The sequence below is a fragment of the Leucoraja erinacea genome, chromosome 37, assembly GCF_028641065.1.
Source record: "Leucoraja erinacea ecotype New England chromosome 37, Leri_hhj_1, whole genome shotgun sequence".
NCBI classification, from domain to species: Eukaryota; Metazoa; Chordata; class Chondrichthyes; order Rajiformes; family Rajidae; genus Leucoraja; species Leucoraja erinaceus.
Genome location: NC_073413.1, coordinates 5,788,746 through 5,802,702, shown reverse-complemented (window position 1 = coordinate 5,802,702; position 13,957 = coordinate 5,788,746). Strand labels below are relative to the sequence as shown.

Genomic DNA, 13,957 nt, shown 5'->3' with positions numbered 1-13,957 from the left:
AGGAAAGACTAGGTGCTGAGAGCTCTCTTATACCTACATTAAGGAGTCATTTAAACACACCTGAGCAATTACAAACACCTGTGAAGCTGTGTGTCCCAAACATTATGGTGCCCTGAAATGGGGAAACTATGTATAAACACAGCTGTAATTTCCACATGGTGAAACCACAATGTATAAAAATGGCCTTTATTAAAATCTGACAATGTGCACTTTCACCACGTGTGATTTTTTTCTATTTCAAATCTCAAATTGTGGAGTACAGAGACAAATAAATAAATGATGGGTCTTTGTCCCCAACATTATGGAGGGCACAGTACAAAGGCACTTTCTCATCTGAGCATTTGTTAATGACGAGCTATGAGAAATGTGATTCTTTTCTGGGCCTGGAGCATCAAGCCAGATGCTGTAAAATCTTTAACATAATGTGCAAACTATTCCCTCCACACCTTGCCAGTTCCTCCCAGGCGCCTCTTCAGCTTTTGGCCTGGGCTTGGAGGTTTTTTTTTTAAATGCTTGAAATCTTCTGCACCCATCCAACCAAATAAAAAGCTAAGATAACAACATTTAGTGAGTAATCCGTCTTATGCCAGTTAAGAGAAATTAACATTGAATGGGCTATGGTGGACAAAAATGCTGGAAAAACTCAGCGGGTGAGGCAGGCAGCATCTATGGAGCGAAGGAATTCAGCAACGTTTCGGGTCAAGACCCTTTATGTGCTACGTTCCATTTTCCTAATTTAGACAGCTTCTGGTCCCACAAATTGTATCACCAATTGAAAAGCTGACAAAAAGCAGCAAAGTACAAGTTGTGTCACACACAATGTATCGTTGAGTTGAGTGGGTATGGTCAGCAAAGGATTTATAAGCAGTTTTGCAACAAAAGTCAGCCATGTCTGCAGGATCACGCTACAAACAAGCTTCAAATTCCAGCTCGTTTTTTTTTTAAATCAACTTCAGCTCTGCTAAAATAAAACATCAAGTCTCTTGTGGGCAAAGTCCATCCAGGTCAAACTGCCTGTATATTATATTTCCCACCGATGAAAGTACTGGCTCATAATTAGCTGCATTTGTGCATTAGCTGCCCAGCAGGTCAGGCAGCATCTGTGGAAATAGATTGGTATCAGGTAGTCAGCCAGATCATAGACAGTTGTGGATTCAAAAATCTACAGATGCTGATTTAGAGGAAAAAAATAATGTTGGAGCGACTCAACTGATCAGGCAGCATCTCTGGAGAAAATGGATAGGTGAACCCTTATTGTGACAATTATGCGTTGCTACATTTTTAGACCTATTCTTCACATATAAACATAGAAAATAGGTGCAGGAGTAGGCCATTCATCCCTTCGTGCCAGCACCGTCATTAAATATGTTCATGAATGTTCACAACAGCCATAAGATAGTAAGGGCATGAATTAGGCTGATATTTTTTTAATATGTTTTTCTTTCACTATGCCAGTGTGCCCAGCCACAGTATGCCCAGTAGATGAGTGTGTGCTGATGCCTATGCCGCAGCTGAATGTTAAATGTTTATTTTGCTTTACACACTGAATGTTTAGTTTGCTTTACATAGTGTTCTTTTGTTTTTCCAGGCTAGTTTATACCGAGGTGGATACAGTCGTTTCGCTCCCTACTAAAAGTGATGTGAACTCCTGCAATGGGAACAGCCCCTTCCCAAGGCCTGGTTGTTGCAATATTACAAGTAGTGGAACTTTATAGCAACTCAACACGAAAAAAAATACACGAGAAAGAGAGGAAATCATTACACAAGAGACCTACTTTTTTATACCTCATTATGTTCTTCTAAACATGTATTTTTTTTCCTTATGTTTATGCCTTCATTTTTTTTTGTTCCAAAGATTGTGCAGACAGTTTTTAACTGTGGTATAAAAGTGCATTTCTTTGTGTGTGTAGTAACATTTATGAAATCATTTGACTCAAAAGACAGTCAAGAAATTAAAAAATATTAGGCACAAAAGCAGTAGTCAAAACCAAAAGTGAAATTGGGTGCTCATGGGAATCTGGTCCCAATGGTGTGTGTGTATGGAACAGCAGCGCCAAAGGATTGTGGTTATAAAGAATCTTGATAGGAGAGAGAAAGGCAGACATAATTGCCACTGAATGGGATCAGTCCAAAATGAGGAGGAGAGGTAGAGGAAAGCTGGAAATTACCCAAATGTGAGTTGATGGAAACAGTTTTATGTTGTGCTTTGATTTTTGTAGTGAGGATAGCAACAGGTTCCATCTATTCATCATTTCCAGAGGTAATCAGCATGTTAATTGTGCCTGTTTGTACCCAACTAAACGATAGCAACAAATGAAATACAGGTTGCTATCAAAATGCAAAGTGGCTGCAACGTTAACTTTTTGTCCATTTTTATCATTTGTTTAAGACACATGCCACCTCGTCCTACCCTCCTCCCACTGGTATGTAAATTTATCTGAACAAATTTGTTTTTAAAATGATCTAGACTGAATGCATTAGGATCCCAGCAAATTCCAAATGGAGGTTTTATTGGAACCTCCTGGTGTAAATGGGGCAGGTTTACACTGCACTGTCAGGTAGCACCATTAAGTAAAGTGATACAATCCAGAAGTGTTGGCACTAAATATATGCATGTTTTAATTGCATCAGGTTAATTGAATTGTATTACCCAATTTATTTGTTTTTTTTTTAATGTGACCGAGGATATTGCTCAGACTGGCTGACACTTTTGCATTCAGCAGAATTACATGCAAATTTAATGCAGTTTCTAAATCAAACTTTCTGTTAACTCTAATCGTCATCATTGGATTTTGGCTGCTTTGTGATCTTTGTTTCATTTACCTCTGCCTTCGGTGAGTACCTAAACGAGCAGGGAGATGCTGCACAGAAAATGGTCATCTGGCGAAAGACGACTCTAGCTCCACCTCTGCCTGGGGGGGTGCGAGCTGGAAGGAGCGATGTGAATAGGCTAGGGATTGAGAGCTTGCAGCAGCAAACGTGTGGAAGGATGGTCAGCCACACAGTAGTATCATGTAAAAAGAGGTATGAATTCCACAAAATGTCAGCTGGCATTTCACAGGAATTCGTGTTGTTATTTCAGATGTTAAACTTTTTTAAGAAGTTAGCTGAGCAAATGTGTGAGGGTTAGTCACTGAGGCTGCAGGTCAGATTGATTTATTCTGCACATCTGGGGCTGGCGTGGACCTATCCATTCTGCTCCGATGTTCCTGGGGCTTTGCTGTCTGTTTGAGAACCCTGTTATATCTCCACACTGGGAGATCTGGGTTGAACGAAGTATACTTCCACAGTTCAGACAGCACAGTTGTTGCCAGAGCTTCTGATCATGCAGTATCCCCCCCCAACACAGTGTACACTGCACCGGCTTAGTAAGCTATTTAAATAAAATCAATCTTTGTTAAAAGAAAAAGGGACACTAGTCGTAGAAACCACACTGCCGCCCTTAAATTATGATTTTTTTTTGCAAGCCAAAGCATGGTTTGTCGCTGTATGACAATTATGTTTTTTGTATATAAAATATTTTAGTTGTCGTTATAATGGGGAAACATTCACAGAAAAGTCTCATCACAGAGGAAGGAAATTAAAATGGGAATGTGGTGTGGTGCTTGACAGCATCTCCTGATAGTGCTCCAGTTAGTTTAATTGCGCATATAAAATGCTACCATAGAAAGAAAACCTAGAAATCACAGATGGCTTGTATTAATGGGAGTTGCTATTCTGTGTCACACCAGATTCAATAATCGCTTTCATTCCTATGACTACAAATCATATTCTTTTACTTAGGTTAACTTTTATATTATAACCAGTGAACATGTTAGTAAGTTAGTACTGCAGCTGCACTCTACTCTATTGACTACCAAGTAACCCAAGGGTATTGTTCTCTATCCTTGTCTTTGTTTTGTAAAAGCCTCGGGGCAGTTGTAGAATAGGCAGAATGTTTGGAGGGAACAATTTCTGAGTAGAGTAGATGTTTTTTTAATCCTCTTTTTATTTGTCAAAAAGACCTTCTTGCTTCTAGCAGGAATTGGCCATGTCCAGTCAACAGCTTGTCGCATGGTAAAAGTCCAACAGCCCGTCCATCAGATCAGTTTCTATGGGACAGACCCGTTTTATTTGTTTTGTGTTGTGCATGCGTGTGTGTGTGTGTGTGTGGTTTTTTTTTTTGGACGGGACCCATGGCTGTATCCCGACTGGAATAGGAAACCCTTGGTTGTTAGCAGTAGGAGTCATTATCACAGCGGCATGGCTGATGCAGATACTTGAACCTTTTAATCATTTCAGCCTTTTTGTAAACAACATTTATTTCTTTCCATTTACTTCTAATACAGTTCACCCGACACAATCACAATCCCTTTTCCTCACCAACACCCCCATCCTCCTGGCCCCCCCCCCCCCCCCACCCCAGGTAATCAAGGATAGGCTTCATCTCCCGCAGCTGGAGGGGTGTATGAACCATGTAAGAGAAGAGAACTTGCTCTCCGAGCTCCGATCAGAGGTGAGCGGTGGGATGGGGGATCTGGAAGTTGTGCTGTGGTGCAGGCGTGGGAAAGGGAATAAAATAGGAGAAAACACTAAACAGAACTTTCTTTAAAAAAAACATGTGCAGGTGGTATTTAATCTTGCTAGAAAGCTAGCATCAACACTGTCCTGACCCTGATCCACCTTGTTTGTGAACGTTTCCCTGGAAGGTATGGTATATCGTATAGTAGCTTCATCACCGAGCAGTATTCATTGGGTTATAATTAGATATAATCATGAATGTTAAGTAGATAGGACATGGACTATTATTCCTTTTGTATTACTTCCCATGTATAAATTATTGATCTTGTTGCTGGCTTTTATAAACTCGAAGGAGGGCACACCCTTCCCAACAGTAATAAAGCACTGTTTTTAAAATAAAACAAAAATGGTGAGAACACGTTCCGACTCTGCTGTATTTGTGCGTGACATAAGTTGGTGATTGATTTGATCTCATTGGGTTGTTTCCTGTATAATCATATCTTCATTCAGCAAAGTTGTCTGTGGAACAGGAACTTGTGCTGCAGCCAAGAAGGATTTGTGTGGTGTGATCGGCAGTGGCTTGCTACGTTAAAGATGTACAGCTTATGCCCCTGCAATAGTACAAGCTGCTGCTTATGCAGGTTGTGTCTGTGTGCTTGCAGCACTTCACCTCTCTCCATCTATGCAGCCTTCCTCAGATTAGGTGGACAAAATGCTGGAGGAACTCAGCGGGTGAGGCAGCATCTATGGAGAGAAGGAATAGGCGAAGATTCAGGTCGAGACCCTTCTTCAGACTGATGTCGGGGGGGGGGGGGGGGGAGGGGGGAGACAGTAGGCTGTGGGAGAGCTAGGAAGGGGGAGGGAAAGGAGGGAGAAAGCAAGGACTCTGAAATGCGAGAAGTCAATGTACATACCATTGGGGTGTAAACTATCTAAGCGAAATATGAGGTGCTGTTCCTCCAATTTGCGCTGGGCCTCACTCTGGCAATGGGGGAGGCCCAGAACAGAAAGGTCAGATTCGGAATGGGAGGGAAAGTTGAAGTGCTGAGCCACCGGGAGATAAGGTTGGTTAGTAGGAACTGAGCGGAGGTGTTGGGTGAAGCAATCGCCGAGCCTGCGCTTGGTCTCGCTCAGATTAGGGATGATTTACTTTCACTTCAGTTCTGGGCTCAGAGACCAAAATGGAATCTACAAATTGGATGGCACAGTGGCGCAGTGGTAGAGTTGCTGCCTTACAGTGCCAGAGACCCGGGTTCAATCCTGATTATTGGTGCTGTCTGTACGGAGTTTGTACGTTCACCATGTGACTGCATGAGTTTTCCACGGGTGCTCCGGTTTCCTCCCATATTCCAAAGACGTACAGGTTTGTAGGTTAATCGGCTGCGGTAAAGTTTGTAAGTTCCTAGTTTAAAGGATAGTGCTAGTGTACGGGGATCATTTCTCGGCGCAGACTTGGTGGACCAAAGGGCCTGTTTCCGCGCTGTATCTCTAAAACTAAACTAAGATGGGATAGGTCTGAAGAAGGGTCTCGACCCGAAACGTTACCCATTCCTTCCCGTCTGAAGAAAGGTCTCGACCCGAAACGTCACCCATTCCTTCCCCACAGAGCTGCTGCCTGCCCTGCTGAGTTGGTGTTTGGAATGTTAATTTAGGGAGAACAGAGTAGCGTAAATGAAGGGTCCTGACCCAAAATCCCACTTAGCCATGTTCTCCAGAGCTGCTGCCTGACCTGCTGAGTTAATCTAGCACTTTGTGTTTATCTTGGGACAAGATATTCTTGGCTGAGTGGGTGGGTGCAGAGCTGGGCACTCGTTCCGCCATTTATTCTGGGCTGTCGCATGGACTCGAAGTTCTCAGTGCTATCCTGACAGCTACTTCTCCACTTTGAGTGGTTATGAGCTGGTGATACCAAGGAGGAGGAGCGGGGTTACATATTTTTTCCAGGTGTCCGGAAAACATCATCGAATATGCTATCCGTTTGATGATTCTGAATTCTGTTACAAGAAGTGATTGAGTGAGTGTCTTGCTTTGAAATCTGGTGTCAAGCATGCAAATGGCATGGCTGCAATTGCTAACGTAACAGAGTGTAATTAGGTCCACAAACTAGTATTTGCCTGAATCCTCATAACACCCACCAACACCAGGAGCAATTTACAGAAGTCAATCAACCTACCAACATCTTTGCTTTATAAGAACAAAACGTGCAGCATGAGAAGAATGTGAAAAGCCCACACTGAGAGCACCCAAGATCAGGATCAAACCATTTCCCTGGAGCTATGAGGCAGTAGTACTAACTAAGCGCCTCTTTAACAATGTACAAAATTGTAACTGGAATAGATCGAGTAAACGCACAGTGTCTTTCCCAGGTAATTGAGAACCAAAGTTTCAGGTGAGAGGGGAAAAATTTAATAGGACATTGAGGGGAGATCTGGGTTGAACGAAGTATACTTCCACAGTGCAGACAGCACAGTTGCCAGAGATTCTGATAGTGGAATGATCTATGGTCACACATTAAATAGACTAGGCTAATAAATGGCAAGTAACATTCACATCACCCTCGCCCAAGAAATGACCATCTCCACTAAGAATAAGCCAGCGCACCTCCCCTGACATTCTTGTGAGAGGTAATGGATTCCGGTGAACTGGGTGATCGCTGGTTAGCACGGACTCGGTGTGCCGTGGGGCCTGTTTTTGTGCTGTATCAATAAAATTGCATTGTTTATAATTTGTTTATCAATTGTAAACAAGGTGTGACGCGGCAGTTAAGGAGCAGTACGGAGAGATCCAGGTTCTTGGTTCTGGCAGCCTTGCTGCTTTTAAGCAGTCTGTAGCTGATTTTCTCCAACCTGCCAATCTTGTGAGGTAGTGGATTCCAGTGAAGCAGCCAGAGGTACTTGAACAGTGTTTGTAAATAGGTGGAGCTAAAATATTTATAATTAAACACAGAATAAATGTTTGGTGTTGACTGGAGAAATAGCTGCTTCTTGGAACAAGATAAACTGGAGGAGAAAAAAAATTGGAAATTATAGATGCAACATTCAGGCACTCCGGAGTATATTAGGCAGAATGCTAAAGAGAACTAGAAATGTCAGGAATACTCAGCAGGTCAGGCAGCATCTGCCAATCTACCTTTCCTTGACTGGATTCACATGTCAGGACTGTCTTATGAAGAAAGACTCGATAGACTTGGTTTATACTCTCTAGAATTTAGGAGATTGAGAGGGGATCTTATAGAAACTTACAAAATTCTTAAGGGGTTGGACAGGCTAGATGCAGGAAGATTGTTCCCGATGTTGGGGAAGTCCAGGACAAGGGGTCACAGCTTAAGGATAAGGGGGAAATCCTTTAGAACCGAGATGAGGAGAACTTTTTTCACACAGAGAGTGGTGAGTCTCTGGAACTCTCTGCCACAGAGGGTAGTTGAGGCCAGTTCATTGGCTATATTTAAGAGGGAGTTAGATGTGGCCCTTGTGGCCAAGGGGATCAGAGGGTATGGAGAGAAGGCAGGTACGGGATACTGAGTTGGATGATCAGCCATGATCATATTGAATGGCGGTGCAGGCTCGAAGGGCCGAATGGCCTACTCCTGCACCTAATTGCTATGTTTGCTATGCTATGCTATGTCACTTGCTAGTTCTTGCCCCACCCTCTTCTACAATCATTTTCCCCTCCACTCCTTCAGGCTGAAAAAGTTCCAGCCTGAAACATTGTCTCTCCATTTCCCTCCACCGATGCTTCTTGACCGTCCTGATTTCTGCCAGCAGTTTGTCAAAAAAGACACAAAGTGCTGGAGTAACTCAGCAGGTCAGGCAGCAGCTCTGGAGAACATGGCTAAGTGGGATTTTGGGTCTACTCTGTTCCCCCTAAATTAACATTTCACCCTACACCGAGGCACCCATGCAGAACTCGTTGATTTAATTAGCTTCCCCGCTAACTTCCACACTTCCTCAAATTCATCTGGCCTACCTACCTCCAACACCTCTCTCCCATTTCTTGATCTCTCTTGTCTCCATCACACGGGACGGACTATTGACTGACGTCTAATACAAACCTACCGACTCCCATAGTTATCTGGACTACACTTCCTTCCATCCTGCTTCTTGCTAAGATACTATCCCCTACTCCCAATTCCTGTCCCAACCACATCTGCTTCCAACATGAGGCTTGTCATTCAAGGATATCTGAGATGTCCTCATTCTTTAGTAAACATGGTCCCCCCCCCCCCCCCCCCCCCCCCCCCCCCCCCCAAGTGCCCCCCCCCCCGGCTGTCATAGGTGGCTCCCTCACCTGTGTCCCATATCTGAAAAGAAGGATGTGCTGGCTCAGGTGAGGAGAGGAGGTTTATGGGAATGATCCCAGGAATGAGTAGGTTATCATATGAAGAGCATTTGACGGCACTGGGCCTCTACTTGCTGGAGTTTAGAATGGAACTCATCAAATAGTGAAAAGCCTGGATAGGGTGGATGTAGAATGTTTCCATTAGTGGGAGAATCTAGGACCAGAGGTCACAGCCTCGGAATATTAGGACATTCCTTTAGGAAGGAGGTGAGGAGGAATTTCTTTAGCCAGAGAGCAGTGAGCCTGTGGAATTCTTTGTCACAGAAGGCAGTCAAGGCCAAGTCAGTGGATATTTTTAAGGCAGGGATAGATTCTTGATTAGTATGGGTGGCAGGAGAATGGTGTTGGGAGGGAGAGATAGATCAGCCACGATTGAATGGCGGAGTAGACTTGATTACCTAATTCTGCTATGTCTTATTAACTTATGATTCACCAGATGGCTAAGAAAAAAAAATACATAGATAGATATGCCATTTATTGTCACTATACATGTACAGTGAAACTGAAAGCTGCTCGTACTCAGTGCATACATACAATTTAGCACAAAAAACAAGAAACAGAAAGAACAAAAAACAGAAGGGAGATGGGGGGGGTGGGAATAGGTGCACAAATTCTGCGGCGCTACATACATGTATACAGATGGAAGTCCGTGTTGGGCGGTGTAGTCAGTGCATGTGTGAATTTGAATTTATAGTAGATATAATTCTCGGAAAGCAACTATTCCTGAGTCTGTTTGTCCTGGATTTGATGCACCTATAGCGCCTTCCAGAGGGCAACAGGTCGAACAGTCCAAACGCAGGATGGGAGCTGTCTTTGATGATGGGGTGGGGTGGGAGAATATAGAGGAAAGTGAACTAGCAGTAATATAAAGTCTAGCAGCTATTAAATATCATGCAGCATGAATATCTCTACATGTGTATAGAGGGGGGATTGAAAGCCAAGGTTGGCCTTTGGGAGGGGGAGGGGGAGGTGGAGGCAGCGCCCCCCGGCGGCGACCAGCTGCATCGCACCCCGATCTGCGCTCCGCCATCGATTGTGCGGCCTGGTAGTGTGGAGGGAAGATGGCGGCTCCTCCATGGCGGGTGTTGCGGGCGCTGCTGAAGGAGCTGAGGTACCTGAGCCCGGAGAGCGGCCATTACCGCCGCACCGCCGCCTACAAGTACATCACCGAGCAGTTCCGCAAGAACCAGGTGAAGGGCCGGAGCAGCCGCCGGAAGGCTGGAGCCGTTGCCGCCATGGCTGGAGCCGTTGCCGCCATGGCTGCCGCTGAGCGACGGGGCGGCGGGAGGGGGAGGGGCACCCGGGGGGGAAGGGGGCGGTGCTGCTGCCGTTATTGACGGGCGGCGCGACCAATCACAGCGGCGAGCAATGACCCAGGTGGGCGGGCTTTGGATGACCGACGGCCCGATCCACCAATCACTGTAAAGGGGGGCGGGCGCTCTGGTTATTGACGGTCCCCTCTTCCACTCAGTGGGCGGGTTTTAAGTGTCGGTTTGGCCAATCACAGCGGCATGAGGGCGGTCGAGGTGTTAACGGACGGGCCGGTCGACCAATCAGGACAGCGGCTGTTGAAGCAGGGGGCGGGCTTTAGGTGTCGGTTTGGCCAATCACAGCGGCATGGGGCCGGTCGACCAATCAGGACAGCGGCTGATGAAGCAGGGGGCGGGCTTTAGGTGTCGGTTTGGCCAATCACAGCGGCATGAGGGCGGTCGATGTGTTAACGGACGGGCCGGTCGACCAATCAGGACAGCGGCTGATTCAGGGGGCGGGCTTTAGGTGGTCGACGGTCCAATCAGAGCCGAGGGTACCAATAATAGGGGCGGGCGTTAGGTGATGGACAGTCGACTCCGCCAAACGCAGCAGAGATTCGCCAATGTGTGGGCGGGCTTTAGCAGCTCAGCCAATCAGGGCGGTTAAGGGGGTCAACATTAGATGGAGGGGCAACAGACACAAGTTATGACACCAACCTCAGTGTGTCAGGGTTTCCAGCAACATTTGATCAGTACGGGTGTCAGGCTACGGGGAGAGGGCAGGACAACGGGGTTAGGAGGGGGAGAGATAGATCCGCCGTAAGGTCATGAGTGATAGCAGCAGAATTAAAAACCTTAATTTTATCCTTGTTATATCATTGCTGAGGTGACCCGTTGTCTTGTCAAACACATTTCATTGTACCGTTGACCCTGCGTTAACCTACATATGACAAATAAAACTGAACTGAACTGAATTAGGCCATTCAGCCCATCAATTCTACCCCGCCATCCAATCATGGCTGATCTATCTCCCTGTCCTAACCCCATTCTCCTGCCATTTCCCCATAACCCCTGACACCCGTACTAATCAAGAGTCTATCTGTCGCTGCTTTAAAAATATCCACTGACGTGGCCTCCACAGCCTGGCAAAGAATTCCACAGATTGACCACCCTCTGACTAAAGACATTTCTCCTCATCTCTTTCCTAAAAGAATGTTCCTTTAATTACCTTTAGTCCTAGACTCTCCCACTAGTTGAAACATCCTCTCCACAACCACTCTATCCAAGCCTTTCAATATTCTGTATGTTTCAATGAGATACCCCCTCATTCTTCTAAACTTCTAAACCATGATTGAATGGCAGAGTAGACTTGTTGAGCCGAATGGCGTAATTCTGCTCCTATCACTTATGAACAGCAGAGTCGGGGGTGTGGGATCTTTGGTCAAGGAGCGAGGTAATTCAAAATCTGGTCATGGTCAGTGGTCAAGGAGTCAGAGCAAAGGCAGAGTGAGGTCACTGGGTTAAACCCTGAGGTCAGGCTTGTCTGAGGGCAGAGAGAAATACAGTTTCTGAAAATGGCTGGCTTGATTTTCCCACCTTGCATGAAATGCAGCGTTGCAGTGTCAGGACGTTCAGCCCGTCAGTAACCGCTCGCTCTCTGGTTTCTTGGCAGGTGACCAGTGAGAAGTTGTGCCGAGCCCAGCAGGAACTGCTACACCAGGCCTCCACCTACCTGTGCTTGCTGCAGAGTGTGCGGCACCACCAGGCCTTGCACCAGGCTTACCACAGCAAGGGGGAGCTCTCGCACCACCAACTGGCACAGCAAATCGGATTTAAGCTACCGCAGCAACCCGGGGGCAAAGGCTGGGAGGAGTGAGGAGCACAGAGAAGGTGCCAGCAAGCTGCTTCATTCCGTGTGGTCCCGGTTTCCGGAGCGCCCTGTTCCCCAGAAGTGTGGCTGACGAAATAGATGTATGACAATGGAGATAGACACAAAATGCTGGAGTAACTCAACGGGTCAGGCAGCATCTCCGGATAAAAGGAATAGGTCGATACACAAAACGTCACCTATTCTTTTTCTGCAGAGATGTTGCATGACCCGCTGAGTTACTCCAGTATTTTGTGTCTGCGGGTTAAACCAGCATATACAGTTCTTTCCTACACACTTGGGCGCAGTTACTGAATGAATTACGATGTAATTAAAGTGAAGAGTTTAAACCCCTCTTGTGACCATGTCGCTTGTTAAAACTCGACAACCATGAGGAGCTGTGGGCCATCAATCACCATCTGTAACCTCATGGCCCACACATACCTTACGCTACCCTTACCATCAGCCCTGGATCAATGAGTCAAGAGTTTAATTGCCACATGTACCCCAATGACATTTGAACTTGCAGCAAAATAACACAATATTTATAGATATATATATATTTTTTAAATTAATGTATTAATAACCTTAATGCTAGTGCAAAAAGGCCCAAGTCCTTAGTGCAACTAAGACAGTTCATTGTTTAGTTAGTGTTTTGTAGTATTTGAGATCCTGATAGATATTGGTAAGAAGATGTACTTGATTCAGATTCAGATTCAATTTTAATTGTCATTGTCAGTGTACAGTACAGAGACAACGAAATGCATTTAGCATCTCCCTGGAAGAGCGACATAGCAAACGATTTGAATAAATAATAATAAGTGTCCGGGGGGGGGGGGGGGGGGGGGGTGGTGATTGGCAGTCACCGAGGTACGTTGTTGAGTAGAGTGACAGCCGCCGGAAAGAAGCTGTTCCTCGACCTGTTGGTTCGGCAACGGAGAGACCTGTAGCGCCTCCCGGATGGTAGGAGGGTAAACAGTCCATGGTTGGGGTGAGAGCAGTCCTTGGCGATGCTGAGCGCCCTCCGCAGACAGCGCTTGCTTTGGACAGACTCAATGGAGGGGAACGAGGAACCGGTGATGCGTTGGGCAATTTTCACCACCCTCTGCAATGCCTTCCGGTCGGAGACAGAGCAGTTGCCATATCATACTGTGATGCAGTTGGAAAGGATGCTCTCGATGGTGCAGCGGTAGAAGTTCACCAGGATCTGAGGAGACAGATGAACGTGGAGGTCACAGTTTTCAGACTCCTATACCATCTTCCCGATGGCAGGAGTGAAGAAAGAGTATGACCAGGGTGGTGTGGGTCCTTGATTGATGATGTTGGCTACCTTCAGACCCGTGATGGACCGGAGATTACTTTTTGTAATCTCCTTCATTTCTGGGCGTTCGAGTTGCCGAACCAGGCCATGATGTACCCGGTCAATGTGCTCTCTACCGTATACCTGTAGAAGTAAAGTAAAGTAGCCTTTATTGTCATTCAGACCTTTCGGTCTGAACGAAATTTCGTTGCCTTGCAATCATACATACAATAAAAATGACAAAAACACACAATAAACACAAATCAACATGATGGTGATATGTGAATCAAGTTCAAGAAGCTTGATTCAAAGCATGCAAAGAGCAGCTCCAGGCTTAACTAAGAATGATGAGGTGCGCAGTGGGCTGTAACGCAGCATTACACATGCGCTAATTAGCAAAGGTAACTTGCAATAGGTAGAAGAAGCTCACAACCACAATGGAGCAGTTTACAGCTCTGCAATCCAATATGACCACATCTAGTCATGAACGGTGGTGGTCAATTGAATGGCTAATAGAAACATAGAAAGGTGCAGGAGTAGGCCATTCGGCCTTCGAGCCTGCACCGCCATTCAATATGATCATGGCTGATCATCCAACTCAGTATCCCGTACCTGCCTTCTCTCCATACCCCCTGATCCCCTTAGCCACAAGGGCCACATCTAACTCCCTCTTAAATATAGCCAATGAACTGGCCTCAACTA

At 45.7% G+C, this 13,957-nt stretch overlaps 2 protein-coding genes across 4 annotated transcripts in view; both read left to right on the top strand.

Moving 5' to 3' along the window:
• Positions 1-4,919, top strand: part of LOC129713831 (RNA binding protein fox-1 homolog 2-like) — a 193,854-nt gene extending 188,935 nt beyond the window's left edge. The window contains exon 15 of the mRNA XM_055663159.1: positions 1,589-4,919. Within this exon, the coding sequence (XP_055519134.1) occupies positions 1,589-1,633 (45 nt within the window). The 3' untranslated portion in view covers positions 1,634-4,919. The remainder of the gene's footprint in view (positions 1-1,588) is intronic.
• Positions 4,920-9,874: 4,955 nt separating this feature from the next.
• On the top strand, positions 9,875-12,309 carry fmc1 (formation of mitochondrial complex V assembly factor 1 homolog). 3 transcript variants are annotated; one of them, XR_008726283.1, is made up of 3 exons: positions 9,875-10,028; positions 11,761-12,028; positions 12,195-12,309. XR_008726283.1 is itself a non-coding variant. In XM_055663155.1 (2 exons), exons 1-2 carry the CDS (start codon positions 9,900-9,902, stop codon positions 11,962-11,964), a joined length of 333 nt encoding a protein of 110 aa, XP_055519130.1. In that variant the 5' UTR covers positions 9,875-9,899; the 3' UTR covers positions 11,965-12,309. The 3 variants fall into 3 exon arrangements, 1 of the variants encoding a protein (XP_055519130.1); XR_008726282.1 differs by having other exon boundaries at positions 11,761-12,092; XM_055663155.1 differs by having other exon boundaries at positions 11,761-12,309.
• Positions 12,310-13,957: the final 1,648 nt, after the last annotated feature.